The 15,479-nt window shown below is 39.1% G+C and overlaps 1 protein-coding gene across 2 annotated transcripts; it reads left to right on the top strand.

Annotated features, from left to right (window-relative positions):
* Nucleotides 1–3,057: 3,057 nt before the first annotated feature.
* Nucleotides 3,058–15,390, top strand: tspan2a (tetraspanin 2a). Of its 2 annotated transcripts, XM_051413994.1 has the most exons (9): nt 3,058–3,275; nt 7,969–8,071; nt 12,017–12,114; nt 12,778–12,852; nt 12,945–13,037; nt 13,140–13,211; nt 13,402–13,485; nt 13,605–13,673; nt 13,816–15,390. In XM_051413994.1, exons 1-8 carry the CDS (start codon nt 3,207–3,209, stop codon nt 13,668–13,670), a joined length of 660 nt encoding a protein of 219 aa, XP_051269954.1. In that variant the 5' UTR covers nt 3,058–3,206; the 3' UTR covers nt 13,671–13,673; nt 13,816–15,390. The 2 variants fall into 2 exon arrangements, with proteins under 2 accessions (XP_051269954.1, XP_051269953.1); XM_051413993.1 differs by having other exon boundaries at nt 13,605–15,390.
* Nucleotides 15,391–15,479: the final 89 nt, after the last annotated feature.

The following is a 15,479-nucleotide window of genomic DNA, read 5'->3' as shown; positions in this document are numbered from 1 at the left end:
AGGCCTAACCTGTAACCTAAATTGTCTATTGTCTGCTACTGAACCAGAAGGTAAAGCTTAGAGATGTTACGAGCCAAGGACCTACATAGAAATGTTTAAGACATTATATCAACATTTTAAACTCCCTCTCAGCATTGGCAACATATTGTCCCACACAAACATACACTTTGTCCCACATTTGGATCTGGTCAACCTATAGCCAATGTGAGGTGTGTGGTTGTAGATAATATTCAGAATGAAAAAAAATCCAAGAGTACATAAATAACTGGACTGCCTGAGTGTGTATGTAGTTCCCAATTAATTTTAAACACTTAATTAAATTTGAGTTGTGGGTCTTAAATTATTCCTAAGCATCACTGACGTCATCTATTAGTCAAAGGCAATTTGTTTACTGCTGTCTTGTTTACCCCAAACTCAGGCAACTCCAAAGCACTGCTTCCAAATGCAATGCAACACTGCCCTCTAGAGGCCACAGGCTGGAGCATGCCCTGAAATAAACCGCAGCTTGGAGGTAGAAGAGACAATTACATGTGAACAAAACCACTTTAAAACATACATCATATATTTAAGTATGTGTTTTCATAGCTTTATATTTATCACAGGAAGAAAGCAGGTAGGTTTGACTTTATATTTTAGTTTTATGTGATCTGCTATATATGAAAAAAATTATATTTTTATATAGGTTTGGCAACACGTAAGAAGGAAACTTATGTCAAGGCATAAAATGGAATTAATGACATTTGGGAAAAAGTGACAATAACACCAGATAAGTGAGATCAGATCATCTTCCTTCATATAAATCAGTTGAAACAAACAAAACAAACCTAACAGAAACAAAGTGTATCTGAACTTCTGAGTCTGTCCACTAGATGGAGACATTGACATGACCCAAGTCCCACAATACCTCAGTGTTTGTAGTCCTGGTCCTGTTCTCAGATGTTCACTGTCAACTGAAGAGAAATGTATTAATATTTCATGATAGTCTACCTCAATGATTTTAAACTTTTCTATTTAATATTTAAAGGCAATTATTTATAATTAACTGATCACCATAGTCGGTCTCCATAAAAGTATTCAATTCAAAAAAGATATTTGGTGTCACCAGATTGTCTGTTTCTTCACCTCTGATGAGTCTTGGATCATAAGGATGACTCATGTGTGCACCATATGGAGATCAGGTTACATTATTACCCCAGATTTACATATCAAGCACAGAAGAGGAGGACGAGGAGGGCGAGGAAGGGCGGCTGTGGAAGGATAATGGGATTTTGATTCCATTATACCCCGAGGATATGGTTTCAGTTTGGGGGTACTTCTTCCACTGTGATAATTACAGCTCTGAATTCATGACAGGATTGGAGGACCAAACTGATATTACGTTAACATTGATGCACTTCAGTGATCTTATTCAGGCTTACCTGGAAACTATTAATCATTTGTAATTCAAACTGTGCTCATTAATGTTTAACTATCTATCTATCTATCTATCTATCTATCTATCTATCTATCTATCTATCTATCTATCTATCTATCTATCTATCTATCTATCTATCTATCTATCTATCTGTCTATCTGTCTATCTGTCTATCCATCTGTCTGAACAACGCCATCAGTGTCATAAATGGATCCTTTTTTGCTGACTCTCTTGCTGTATAGTTGTCATCTGATGAACAGAGGAGGTAGGCAGTGATGTGATGTGTCTCATGATCCACCCGGACTGATCCTCACTGATACTCTGGCAGACAAACAGGGGGTCGCTGTTTCCCTCCCACATCAGCGCGGCAAACAAAGGCAGCACAAACATGAGAAGCTTGACTGTGAGAGAGGGTGAACCCGAGCTGACCCCCCTACGGCCCGTAGAGAAGACACAGAAGAGCTTTGGTGACGCTCCATATGCGGTCTTCATTCACAGGAACGGGCCTTGCATTCAGTGTAGTACAATTTGTGTATTAATGCATATAGGACTACAAAAGCAAGTAGGAATACATTTTCACTGTGACATGTAATGTGTAATGATTTTTTAGCAACCTGTGGGGATTTTATATTCTACAGTTTAAAGCTTACACCCTTATTTTTAGACTTAGTATATTTTATTTCTGTATAGCCTACTGTATTCAGTTTTAGGCCAAAAGAAAACCACTCCTGGACTCTACAGAGCCCCTGAAGTTCTGAAAGATTATACTTTTCATCCTGTGCACACAAATAACTCATCCAAGATCCAAAACATAATCAATTTAAAATATTCAAAATATTATGTTTGCATAGCATTTATTAAAGAGTAAAGAAGGCTTTGAAAGTAAAGACAATATAATTAAACAGTTAACTAGACATCAGGACTTCAGTATGTCTAAAATCTTGGCTAAGGCCCAAGTACTATTTCTTGTAACTGTGTTAGTCAGAGACTTATCTCAGATCACTGTGTTTAAAGTGCATACTGTACACACATTCCCATATTTCCATAATAAACACTGATATCAGAGGATAATATGCAGGTTTAAACATGTTTCTGTGAGAAACTTCTGATGTAAAAGTGCAGGTAAAATAAGTGAAAGTGAAAATGTAATTTGACTCCCACCAGCTACTGTGAAGATGTGTATAGATTGTGTTGCCCAGTCCTGTAGTGGCTCTGTGGGATTCTGGTGCGGACACCTTAAATTCAGTATATTTACTCAAAAATAGCACAGGGACTGCAAACAGATGGCAGTTTTCTACAGCACTTTCACATCTCACACCCACACAGATCGTTATATAATGTGATATTTAGTCATATCTACAAACAAATTTCCTTTACAAATGAGGTTTACTGGACAAAAAGCGATTAAATGATTAAACTGCTCTTTCTTTGGGAATTTTATCTTTGAGATAACATTTATGCACAGTGCTAAATGCAAAGCAAGTCACAATGCACACTGCCTGAGATACATCTATTCCTGATGTTGTTGGGGTGACATCCTGGAGTCTCCCTCAGGGGGTCCCAGATCGTCCCTGAAGCCCATCTTGGTACCTCAGCGCACATGCACACGCGGGATGGGCGGCGCAAGGCAGCGTGCAGCAGCCCAGCCTTGTGCAGCTTGTGCGCATGTTTGGATGGTGTATCGCCGCGGTGCAGGTCATCATTATTACATGGTTCATGTCCAACTGGAAGGAGCCAGGATTTGCAAAATAACATCATTTAGATCGGAGATATCGACAAATCAGGTGCCATCATGAGCAAAGTGCAGGGTGGGATGAAATGCGTGAAATATCTGCTTTTCATTTTCAACTTCATCTTCTGGGTAAGTCCGCTTCACAAACGGTGTGCATGGAAACAACGATATTGCTATTTTTAAAACCACCATAATGCTTTGAACGGCCTGGTCATATTTATTTTAAATTTTTTATGTTAGAGAAGCCGATGCATGTTTGATTTATTTATTATTATCGGGCTTTGTTTGCATGTGGGAAAGCTGTTAGTACTCCGCGTTATTATAGTGTTTACATGTTCAACACGCTGCAGGATTACAGGCTGTCTGTTGATATTGTTAGATGTGGTTTTAATTAACCTGGTTTCGTTATGCACCGGAGGAGACCCGGGGAGTTCATCTTGCAGATTGCCTCTATCCACCTGCACGGCGCAAACTACTCTCTTGACTCTTTAACTGTGTGTCTAAATTCTCACATCCATCCTGCATTATCAATCATCATCTTTCATTTAAATCCATCAGACAGCGCTAATGCCTCATTTCATGACAGGAGTCAACTTCAGAGAGGTGATGTTGACTCCTGCCCAGCTTTAACATGAGCTCACTTCAGAGTCTGTCAACCCTGGATCGGACTGCTGCATGTTCAAAAACATCCACCTGTCCCTTTATTTCAAAAGTGTTAGGTCCAGAGATTTTAGCCATAATAACTTTTTCCCTTCCAATTTTAAACATGCTATTTACTGCTTTTCAAAGAAGCCCTCTCTTGATCTCTCTGTTTAAGTAATTTTATATCTGCAAGCTGCCATTTTTATTGAAGATTTTAGAGAAATTGTCTTCACTCAAATTATTAAATATATATATATTTATTTATTATTTTTAATGAATAACAATCAAATATTTGAAAAATATCAATCTGGTTTTCGCTCCCTAAACAGCACCAGGTCAACAACGACCTACTGTTTGCAGCCACACTGGCCTATACTCCCTCTTTATTTCTCCATGACCGTAGCTCAACACAGCAACTATGTTGGCATCAGTGATGTGGCCCTGGATTGGTCAATTTCCTGTCTGTTGAACAGGTCCTTCCCTCTGATGTTTGGAGATGCCTCCTCCTCTCGTGCTCCTCTATTTTGTGGCGTTCCCCAAGGATCTATTCTGGGTCCCTTTTTGTTACATGCCAAATCATGGGTAGAGGTCACATTGCATTTCATTGCTACATGGATGACACCCAATTGTATGTCAAGATAAAGACTGGTGCTACACATCCTGCATTATGTCCTGCTTTGTTAAAATAAAGAATTAGATGTCCAAAAAGGTCCTACAATTAAATGACTTCAAATTAGATTTAATTATAAATATCCCATATCCCCTGTACTAGCAGAATAGACAAACTCTCCTCTAGTCTGGGTGTCTTATCTAGTAATAAATAATACATGTAATATTAAATATCTAATACCCGTAACCTAGGTGTTATTTTTGATTCAGAATTGTCCTTTGATGCTCAGGTGAATAAAGTGGTGCAGTCCTGCTTTGCTCAACTGAGACAGCTAACCAAGATCAGGTCATTGATTTCTCTGCAGACTTATTGGTCATCCATGCTTCGTTCTCTACCAGAATTAACTATTGCAGTGAACTCTGGTCAGCAGCCGTAACATCCGAAGACTGCAGTTGATACAAAACGCTGTTGCCTGGCTTTCAACACGTACTGAGACAGGGGTTCCCAAGCTTTTTCATGTTAAGGACCCCCGCAATAGATACACATTAGACCATGGACCCCAATTTTAGAGGAGTCTTAAAGAATCCCCTTTATGTATTTGTATAGTTTTTATAGTCAATCAATGATCAAAACCTATAAATTATAATTATTCAAAACAGTCAAAGCATATTTCTTCCTTTGTTCCAACTTTTTCCTTTGGTTGGGGACCCCCTACAATCTACTCAAGGACCTCTGTTTGTCCCTGGACCCCAGTTTGAAAACCACTGTACTAAGAGAAGTGACCAAATTACACCAATCCTTGCTGCACTTCACTGGTTACCTGTGATTTTACAGTTGATTTCAAGGATTTACTGCTTGTTTTTACCCCTGAACAGTCAGACTCCTTCCTATATCTGTGATTTGCTAACACCCTATGAGCCTATCCTCTTGCGGGGGCCCTAATGGTCCCAAAATCTCGATTTATCACCAAAGCTGAGCAGGTTTTTGCTGTGTGGGCACCTCAGCTGTGTAACTCACTGCCTGGAGATCTTAGGCAGGCAAACTCAGTACCTCCCTTAAATCTCTTCCTATGACTCACTTTTATCATACGACTTTTTCTTAACTGATTGTATTTGTTTGAACAGTGCTATATAAATGAACATACAGCTCTTAAAGTATCATCTCCGAAATGTTTTTACTAATTAATGAGTAAATCAAATGTGAGCCTGTAAGTCACTAACTCTTTTAACACTCATATGATTTATGTTGTAAGTAATGTACTGTGGTCGTCCTGCAGCGTGTTGCTACTTTTCCAACACAGCCACTGTTCAGAACCTCGTTAATGTTTTGGCATTGTGCTGTGACTTTCCTGTTGCAGGTCTGGGAACGTGTGGGTGTTTTACACACAGGGTTAATCTGTTTTGGGGACATCATGAAGGGCTTTGTTTTGGTCTGTTATGCTAAATTAGATCTGCTCAGATAAGGTTACCTGTGGCTCCGGCTACTGTGGATTCACTTTCGATTTTCTGTACAGTGACTTATCATCTGACATTATGTCAGGTCTCCTTATTATCCGTACAGATCATGGGAATACACACCAAGACTCCCAAAAGTTTTGGCCTGTGTAACCCCACCTAAAACAAAGCTACTGTGTGTCTACTTGTGATCCGCCCTCACAGGCTGTAGATGTATGCAACCTGTTCAACTAAAGCGTGAGAAAATGATTCATCCCAGGCCCAAAGAAGTTAAATAAAGAAAAAGTCTGATAAACTGAGAGATTTCTGTTGCAGAAATATATTCTACTGCTTTGCTGTTCATCTTATGACCCTTGTTCAGAAACCCATTGGGGTTCCACTATAGAGAACAACATCAGCGCCAAATAATGTTTTCATGTTCCCACTTCAGATTGCAAGATTTGCATGTCTTCAAATAACAGGTTTTGTCTGAAAAATAGTTAAAACCCTGAAGAGATTTGATTTATTAGCACTTAAGACAAATAATAGCAGCACATCCTCACAAATGACAGGCTGTAACTAGGCTATATTTGGCATTTTCCCTTTTAAAATGACAATAATTGATTACCACAATAGTTACAGATACATTTTTTTGATTAATTGACTATTGAAGACTTTTGCTGTTTTCATCACTGGAAGTTCACATGTTACTGCTAATTGATAGACTATATATGGTTTTAAAGGGCCGCATTGACTCATCTGTGCTCTGTAAGGCGATCACTTGTGTCACCAAAACCGACAGCGGCCTCTTTGTTTAGGAGTTTCAGGACTGAGAGCAGAGCTGTTGTGGTCGGAGCCAAAAGGGGCGTACAGTACGCTGTCATTTTGGGGTGCAGAGCCAAACAAGCAACCAATGCCAGTGTGAGTTACATCACCAAGGCACTGTGAGGCTGGCACAGCCTGTGGCTGAAATGCACCACGGGAGATGGACCATTAGTGTGATGCTGCCATTTAAATATGATATTTTGATGGTCCATATGGTAACATGAGCTGGTGTTACAAAGTGTCTCCAATCAGTTTTTCCTCCCAAATTAGTTCACTGGCAGCAGATATGTTCTGCCAAGAAAGGACATCAACAACTAAACAGACTGCTTTGATTACTGTGTTCCTCTCAGAATTTGAGTTCACTGTTAGAGGTTTAAACATGATGATGGTGATTTGTTCACCTGCAAGTTCATGATCGGATATTATATAAGATAAAGATAGAGAATATGGGTTGTAATTCTGTTTTCAACCTGTTAATTATTTGTTCACATTTGGATTTATTGTGTAAAACATTGTAAAACTTAACTTTATTATACATAACACTTGTGAGTTTATTGTGAGAATTATACTTTAGCAATATACACCTATACACATCTAGTATTAAACCCTTCATTTGTCTTTCTAAGAAATAAAACACTGGTTTTTAAAACCAGATAATATCAATTACTTGTATGTAGAAGGTCAGAAGGATTAACTTTCTCAGGGTGACACCTGGTTTCAATCGATTGGTCTATTTTTGGTCAAGCTTGCCCAGGGAGCAATGATGTCCTCTTAATGCTGTGACAAACCCGTCGGGCAAATCACACCTGATGCTCTGTTAGTTTCATCTTAGGCTATACTTCAATATATGACCATTAAAAACAAGATTATTGTAGGGAATCTTGTTTTAGAGAGTAATAAAGTTACTTAAAAATGTTCTTTTGGCTACACGTGCATCCTGTGAGTCTAAAACTGTTGGATTCTTTAGTCGCTCAAGAGGTAATGCATTAACATTTCTGGCAGAAGTTTGTTTAGAATAACCCTAAGAAAGATCGGGCAGAGAGCATCGAGAGCCACTTTACTGACAAGACAAAGACAAGAGTGCCACCTGCAGAATCTTAATCAACACCAGAGCCAAAAGGGGAAAAAAACACATGATGAGCCTCAAAGTTTAACTGTGAAGTTATTTCTGGGCAACTCACTGAAACATTGAGAGTTTATCACCAAAGACATCACTTTAAACCTAAAAACAGGAACCACATTTCAAGAAGGTTAAAAAAAATTGTGTTTTATTATGACATGAATATTGATTAAGTAATTTATCATCCCTCAGCTGTCAGGCCTGTTGGTGCTGGCCGTGGGACTTTGGCTCAGGTTTGACCCAGAAACAGTGGAGCTACTGACAGGCGATGGCGCCCCTGACACCTTCTTCATCGGTACGTCCAATCTCTACTCACACCTCCCTTTAGTTATACAGATCATAAAAATATGGTGCACGATTACAAAATGAAATGTTTCTTGTTATTTATTTAATTTTTTTGTGATAAACTGTTTGATTTTCTTGTGTTTCAAGTGTTTCAAGTGTTTCAGTGCCAGTTCTGTGTATATCCACCACTCGACAATACAACAGTGCAGATGTGGGCTGCAGCTATTTTTCATACAAGTAATGATATGACGAAGAGATCATTTGCATGTGGATTTTATCGGCCACAGAGCAGCTCACATTAGATTTCTATTTAACAATGTAAATGTTAATGTAAATTGAATTCTTCTCAATGCCAGAGGGTGGAAAACAACATTTTGACATCTTGATGTTAAAAGTTTCAAATGTTAGTCTGAGAAAGATGCTCATAAAAATAGATTTTGGTCCCAAAATCTGATTTTTCTGGAGATTAAGACACATTTCTGGGATGAAAATAAATCAAATTTAGGTCAAAAAACCAACAATTCTTTGTGTCCTCTTGAGAGTACACAGCGCAGTATCAGATTTTATGCTGGATGACATCAGGTTTTATGGTGCTCTGTAACAATCATTTAACAAACCCTTGTTAACTTCCCAGGGGATTCCCCACCAGCAGTTGAACTTTCAGGGGCCGCAGGTGTTACTGAGCAGTAATGAACGCTCAACTGGCACATTTTACTCTCAGTGCATTGTGATGTTTCATCACTTCCTGTGCACGACGTACCACAGAAACTCACTTTTCTGAGTGTCTTTAATCATCATTTATATCCTCACTTACTCTGCAAGTGACTTACAGTGGTACATACCGAGTGAAAGTGAAAGAGAAGCCTTGAATGATTATTAAGATGCACCATTAGTGCTCATGGTTGCAAATATTGATTTTGATTTTCCTTTCCAATGCAATAATATAATAGATATATATATATTTGCTGAAGTTCATTGCACTTTGTACACAGGGGCCTTTTGATTGATAATGAATGAAGAGCTCAACACACACAGTAGGTGATTAAAACGTACAGTAGACTAGACAAACAGCCTTCAGTGTGTAGTAGTGTTGCAAGATAAATACAATAGGCCCTCTCTCTCTCTCTCTCTCTCTCTCTCTCTCTCTCCTCTCTCTCTCTCTCTCTCTCTCTCTCTCCTTTGCTCTGCCAGCTAGGAGCAGATGATTAGAATGAAGCCTATTCTTGTGACTCCCGTTTAGACCATGACCTAAAATGGTGACTTCACTTCATCAGCTCTCTGCTGCACTTTCATGGAACTGGCTGCCTCCCTCAGGACACGAGTAGCAGGTTGGGTGGGGCAGGTAACCGGAGTTTATCCTGAAGACTCCTTTAGTGGCAGTCGTAATACTGTACCGTGCAGTGCGTTCTTGTAAAAAGAAACAAAAGAAGAAGCAATGTTTATAGAGTAACTTGTGCAAATGTGAGTACAAAGGCAAAGTCTGGACATTAACGCTGTGTCATACACAGCATATAAGATATTAGTCAAGATGTTATCGAGAATAAAATATATTTGTGTTCTCACAGTTGTCTGTTTATGCAAACTACTGCAGGTGAGATCATTTTTCTTCAGTTTGGTTTAATTTGACATGCAAATGAAACTAATCAGAGATCACAGAGCTCGTCCAACTGGTAACACACATTTTTAATGTCTATATTTGCTCAAGTATCTTACTGTACTTTACTGTACATATCAGTGGAAAATGGTGTACTTTTTACTTCACTTATCTCCAACTCAGCAGTTACTTTGAACATTTTTATATCAACTTAAAGCAATGTATCTTTTTATAGATTAAACTAGCCAACAGTATATAAAGCTGCCTGGATAATGCCCATCTTAACCAACTACAACATTACAGTGCTGCTCGCTCATTAATGCGTCAGTAATAATAATCAAGAAACATAATAAAAGCCTGAAAGGAGACAATCTGCAATGGCTACTTTAAGTGCATTTTATCTTAAGTAATACTTATAGCACTTATACTGTGAAAGTTTGAATGCAAAACTTAAACTCGTAATGGCGTATTTGTTCTTTGTTGTATTTGTGCTTTTACTTAAGAAAAAGGTCTGAATACTTCCTGGACAAGTATTGATCTGTACCAGAGCAGCACTTGTTGATAGGCAACAACAGGCTTGCAGAGTGCAAAGTTATCAATTTATCTAAATATCTGAAAGATCCTGCGGAGGATCGATCGTCTTACAGAGAAGCCTTAGCAACAAAATAAATATAATCACGAGCTTCTTGAGCAGACTGGTGGAGCGTTGCTTCCTACGTTCAACCCTAGCAAAGGGACTAAACAGAGTGTGATATCATAACAAGGCAAAGTGGCAGCATTCCCTATGGGTGAATCACTTTCCATTCTGTCACCTTTGTTGCTCTGTGCGCCAGCGTGTAAACAGCCATTATGTGCATATGCAAGATACAGACAGAGAGAAACTTAAGAGACTAAGATATGTTGACACTCGCTAATATGTGCTGCTACGAGGTACCTGCTGCAAGCATTGATAAGGAGGAAGTATAGTTGGCAGCTGTCTGCTGGATATCACCAGTTTCACAGAGAGGAAGTGCTACAGTAAAACAGTGCATATAAAGTCAGTGATGGAAAACATCAGCAGCCAAGATCAGGTCTGTGTCGACACTTTGTATATACAGTAGAAGCTGTTTTGGCCCATTACATTTTCCATCGCTAACTTGCTTTGAAGCAGAGTATCCGCCGCTTCCAGCAGTCTATTCGCCTTGTCTTTACCTCCCCTTTTGTTCAACAGCGGCAGCAAAACAACAGCTTGCCATCCCCCCATGTGGATTAATTAAATTGCTGCAATCGTTGCTGTCTGTGTCAGTGATTAGACCCTTAGCATGGACCTCCGGGACTGGTCCGGTGTATGGTTACAGTGTGAAGGGCTCAGTAGTGAGGGCTGGGAGCAGGGGAGTAAACTGAGGAGGTGACGACATCCAGGCTCGTAGGGAGCTGGGATGGTCGGGGATGTAAGTCTAATTCTGCAGCAATCAAACCCTTGAAAATTTGATTTGCCTTTTTACCGGACAGATGGCATCTGTTTTACTGCTTTACCCTGCAGGGCAGCGAATGCACAAAGTCTGAGTAATTGGAAATAGCACTAATGCATCAAAAGAGTAAGCCGGAAGCCTTGTTTCTCAGCAGACTCTACAACTCCGTCGGCTTTAATTTAAATTTCAGACATGTATAGATGGGTAGGGTTTCCAGCTATTTGCAGCTTGCCTGCAGCAGGACAGCATCTCGTTTTGTTTCGACACACTGACAGATGGCCGCTGAAGTTATTTATTTTCAGCAGTTTCTGGACTGTTTCAACAAGCACTGATCCATCGCCAATATTTTCCTGCACATTTCTAACTTCATGTATGTTATTTAGACATGATGTCCACCACACCAGTACACCGTTTATACACCAAGTTCTAATCTGACAAACTAAATGTACTCAGTGGCGGCAAACTGACAAAGAAGTACTATTTTAAGCAGAAAGCTAAAAGAGAAAAAGCGGCAGGAGTTTGTGTCAAAGATTCCCTTTGTGTTTAAACTCAGAGCTTTAAAATTCACAAGCGGCTGAATTGAAGGAGTAGGCTGATAATCAGAGTGAATTGTGGGAGGTGATTTAGAGGTTTTAGGCTACTCACAGAGTTTCCACCTACACTTTTTAGCTGGTAGTCAAACCCAACAACAGTCCTTTTTATAAATTCTGCTTCAACATAGACATGAGAGCAGTTGGATCATGCTGCCATCCTCAGACGAAGCTGTGAAGTGCAGTCCTGTGACAGAGCACTAGCACATGATTCTTGGCCTCTGTCTTTCTAGGCTATAATTGACAATATGATGAACATTACACGTTTGGTGGCTTGCTCATTTCTTTGATATTAATCTATCCGTCTTTTCTCTCCCCAGCTGTGTACATCCTTCTTGGTGCAGGAGGGTTGATGATGATCGTTGGGTTCTTTGGTTGTTTTGGGGCGGTTCGAGAGTCGCAGTGTCTTCTTGCATCGGTGGGTTAAAGTGCTGCTTTTTGTGGTGTTATTAATGCACTGCAATGTTATCTTTTGATGGTCCTTTACGTATATTTCAAAGATGTACTGTTTTATACTGAATGTGACATAGTCTGAATTTCTGATTGTAACAGGTCTGAAATCATTTCCTAGTAAGCTCCTTGGAAAGATCAATGAGCACTTTGGTACTAATTATGAGGGAAATATAGTTTAATTGGTATACTGTGAATTGATTAATTCCAATTAACTGCTAAAGTAACCAAGAGCTCTCTAGTCTTTTAATGCACAGCGGGTGAAATCAATGTGAAGTATGTCTGCAGAGTATAAAACTGAACAAATATGCAGAATAAAGTTTCTAATAATAAATTAATAATGGATGAATATTTGACTTCAGTTTAAAGGGAGCTTTTTTTTCTTTTAAGGACATTTATATTACCAAAACAAAAGTACCAAATTATATACTTCTTCTCAGAAAATTATTAGGAAATTGAAAAAACAAGGTTAAGAATACATTTTCAATCAAAGTGTTAGGAAATGACTGACCTGTAAAACTGAGTGTTACCTTCTTGGTCAATCATTGTCACCAATGTTTTTAATATGAAAGCTAGCTCACACTAGAAAGCAATAATAATAATAATAATAAGCGACTTCTCTGTTCTGCAGTTCTTTGCTTGCCTTCTGATAATCTTTGGAGCAGAGATTGCCGCTGGTGTGTTTGGATTCATAAACAAGGAACAGGTACAACATTTAAGTGATAAATGATTTAATGACATTGTAATATATCTTCTAAATGTACATTTACTTTTTGTTTTATCTTTGATCAATAATAGATCGTTGAGGAAGTCCAAAAGTTTTACAGTAGCTCCATCTCTGACCTCTCCAATTCCAACGCCACTGCGATTGCACTCATTTACCACAAAACTGTGAGTAAAGCTTTGCTTGTGTTCAGTGGTCTCCTTTATATTGTTGTCACAGTCGACCCCACCAGCCTCGCATTTTATTCATTCTACTTTTTAAATATACAGCTGAACTGCTGCGGAGGCTCCACATCAGACACGTCTAACACACTTTGTGCAGAGGCTCCAGAAGACACCCAGGTGAACCCTTGCGCCTGCTGTAACACTCTGTACCCACATGGTGGCAGTGTAGCGCTGTTTTAAGATCATGAAATCTGCTGCAATTTGGTGCTGGATCAGTCATGTGTCACTAATCCTTTTTTATGTTAAATAATTTGCAGCAGCACAGTACCGGTAATTAACAATATGAATGCTTTATTGTTGTTTTTAGGACTGTCTCACTGCAATAACCAACTTCTTCAATGAAAAGCTTCATATTATTGGATACATTGGGATTGGTGTCGCAGGAGTAATGGTGAGAATTCACAAAATGTAAACTTCATAAACCTAAAAACAGTGATTATTCTGTGTGGTGCTACTTTACACAAAGCTCCACAGATGTTTTAACGTGTCCCAAAATGTGTCTGATTTCAGATCATAGGAATGATCTTCAGTATGGTTCTGTGTTGTGCCATCAGGAACAACAGGGAGGTTATATAGATGGTGAGTTGACTCCCCCCCCACCCACCCCTTTCTCCTCCCTCACCCCCACCAGCCAGTGCAAAACACGTCCTCTGACCCCCTTCACAATCACCTGCATAAGAAGGGAAACACCAAAGTTACATTCCGATGTCATTTCTCGTAGTCCAGGGTGATCTGGTGGGGAGGTTCACTGAATAGCACAAACAGAGAGTACACTACGTCCCAGTTGTCCACGGGCCAATTTCAACACGATACGCTGGATCGTCGTCTTCACACCCTCTCCTCAACTCCACCAGCACTGAACATTTATTTCCTTCGTTCTTTTCCATAACACATGCTCCGCTTTTGGCACAACTCTGTGACATTCCTCGGTTTTAACGTGTTTTTGTTTCATTGCTGGCGCTCCACAGAGGTGCTGCACTGTAGCTGCAACATGAAGCCTTCTTTGACACGGGAATGTTGTTGAGTATTGCTGTAAATATGGACCCCTGTTTTATGCATCTGCTGTTAACATTATTTATCGTGCCCCTTCTAGCCCTTTTTGTGTAATTTATAGGCCTTATGCCAATCATACTTTGTGTGCTTGAATGTTTTGAGGACTAGTCTACCTTTGCAAAGTAAATTTCCAGGATGTGCCTATATTTAGTCACACAGACAAGCCTCCAGCTGCTGTGCTATTTATCCATTCTTTGTGATTTGAATATGTACATAATGACTGTGCTAGCTCCCAGCCAACACTCTCAAGTATTTCTACTGTAAAGCACAATAAAGGAAGTGTAGACGTGATATCAACCCAAAGGGTTACAAAAGGTCTGATGATAAACTGCCACTCTGTGAATCTCCAAATTCATCTAAAAGGTCATGAGTAACAATACGTCTTGGGCTCTTCTGGAGCGTGTGTGAACTGTAACAGTGAGCTAGTTTTTGCATTTTGTGTGAATTATTTTGGATGTAAATTTTGTTGGTGTGCCAATAAGATGTGAATTATAGAATAATATAGTTTCTGTCATACTGTTAACCATAATTAAAAAAAACAATACTGGGTGCTTTTATTGATGTGTGTTGGCTGCTTTTTGTTTCCCGCCTTCGAAGTGTGTGAACCAGAAGAGTCAGAGGCAGAGCAGTCTGTTGAATGAAAATTTTGTGGTCGGTGAGGTTCCTGAACACGTCAGAGCTTGGTGTAGACTCACTAGTGTGAAATGGCGGATGTCTAGAACAGCAGTGCAATCCTACACCAGAGAGAGGTAATGCAGTGAATGCATACAGACAAAAAGTCAGGATTCTTTAAACAATATTACACCTACTTACTACTTACTTAGTAAGTTACTTACTAACTTACTACTTACTTACTACTCAGACACAATTAGAAACAGCTGAGGAAGGATGTGGTTGAAAGATTTGTGTTGAACCTGTAAACTTAAATATTACATTGACTTCAGTATCAGTATGAGAATGTTACTGTAATTGCGGTAATTTCCATTCGTATAAGGAAAAATGTTGATGTTTGACTATAGAAGTTTGAACACATTATAAAATAACACTGCATTATTAAATAACCCGACAGAATGTAATACATTTTAACTTCATCATGTAATTACGTCTGCACTTTGTAACAATCTGCTGGATTTTGTAATAAACAGCATGAATGCAAGATGTAATACATTTCCCCACTTTTGTAATAAATGATTACATATTGTGGTGGTGTAGTTGTGAAAATGTAATAAAAATTGTAAATGGATGTATGTCTTCATCTGTACATGTCATATTTTTAACAGTTAACCTAAATTAAACTTCCCAAATATCAAATTAATCTCCTATGACCTGTGG

The sequence above is a fragment of the Dicentrarchus labrax genome, unplaced genomic scaffold (genome assembly GCF_905237075.1).
Source record: "Dicentrarchus labrax unplaced genomic scaffold, dlabrax2021, whole genome shotgun sequence".
In the NCBI taxonomy this organism is placed as follows: domain Eukaryota; kingdom Metazoa; phylum Chordata; class Actinopteri; family Moronidae; genus Dicentrarchus; species Dicentrarchus labrax.
Note: the sequence above shows the minus strand (reverse complement) of the source record. Positions and strands in the feature narration are given on the sequence as shown.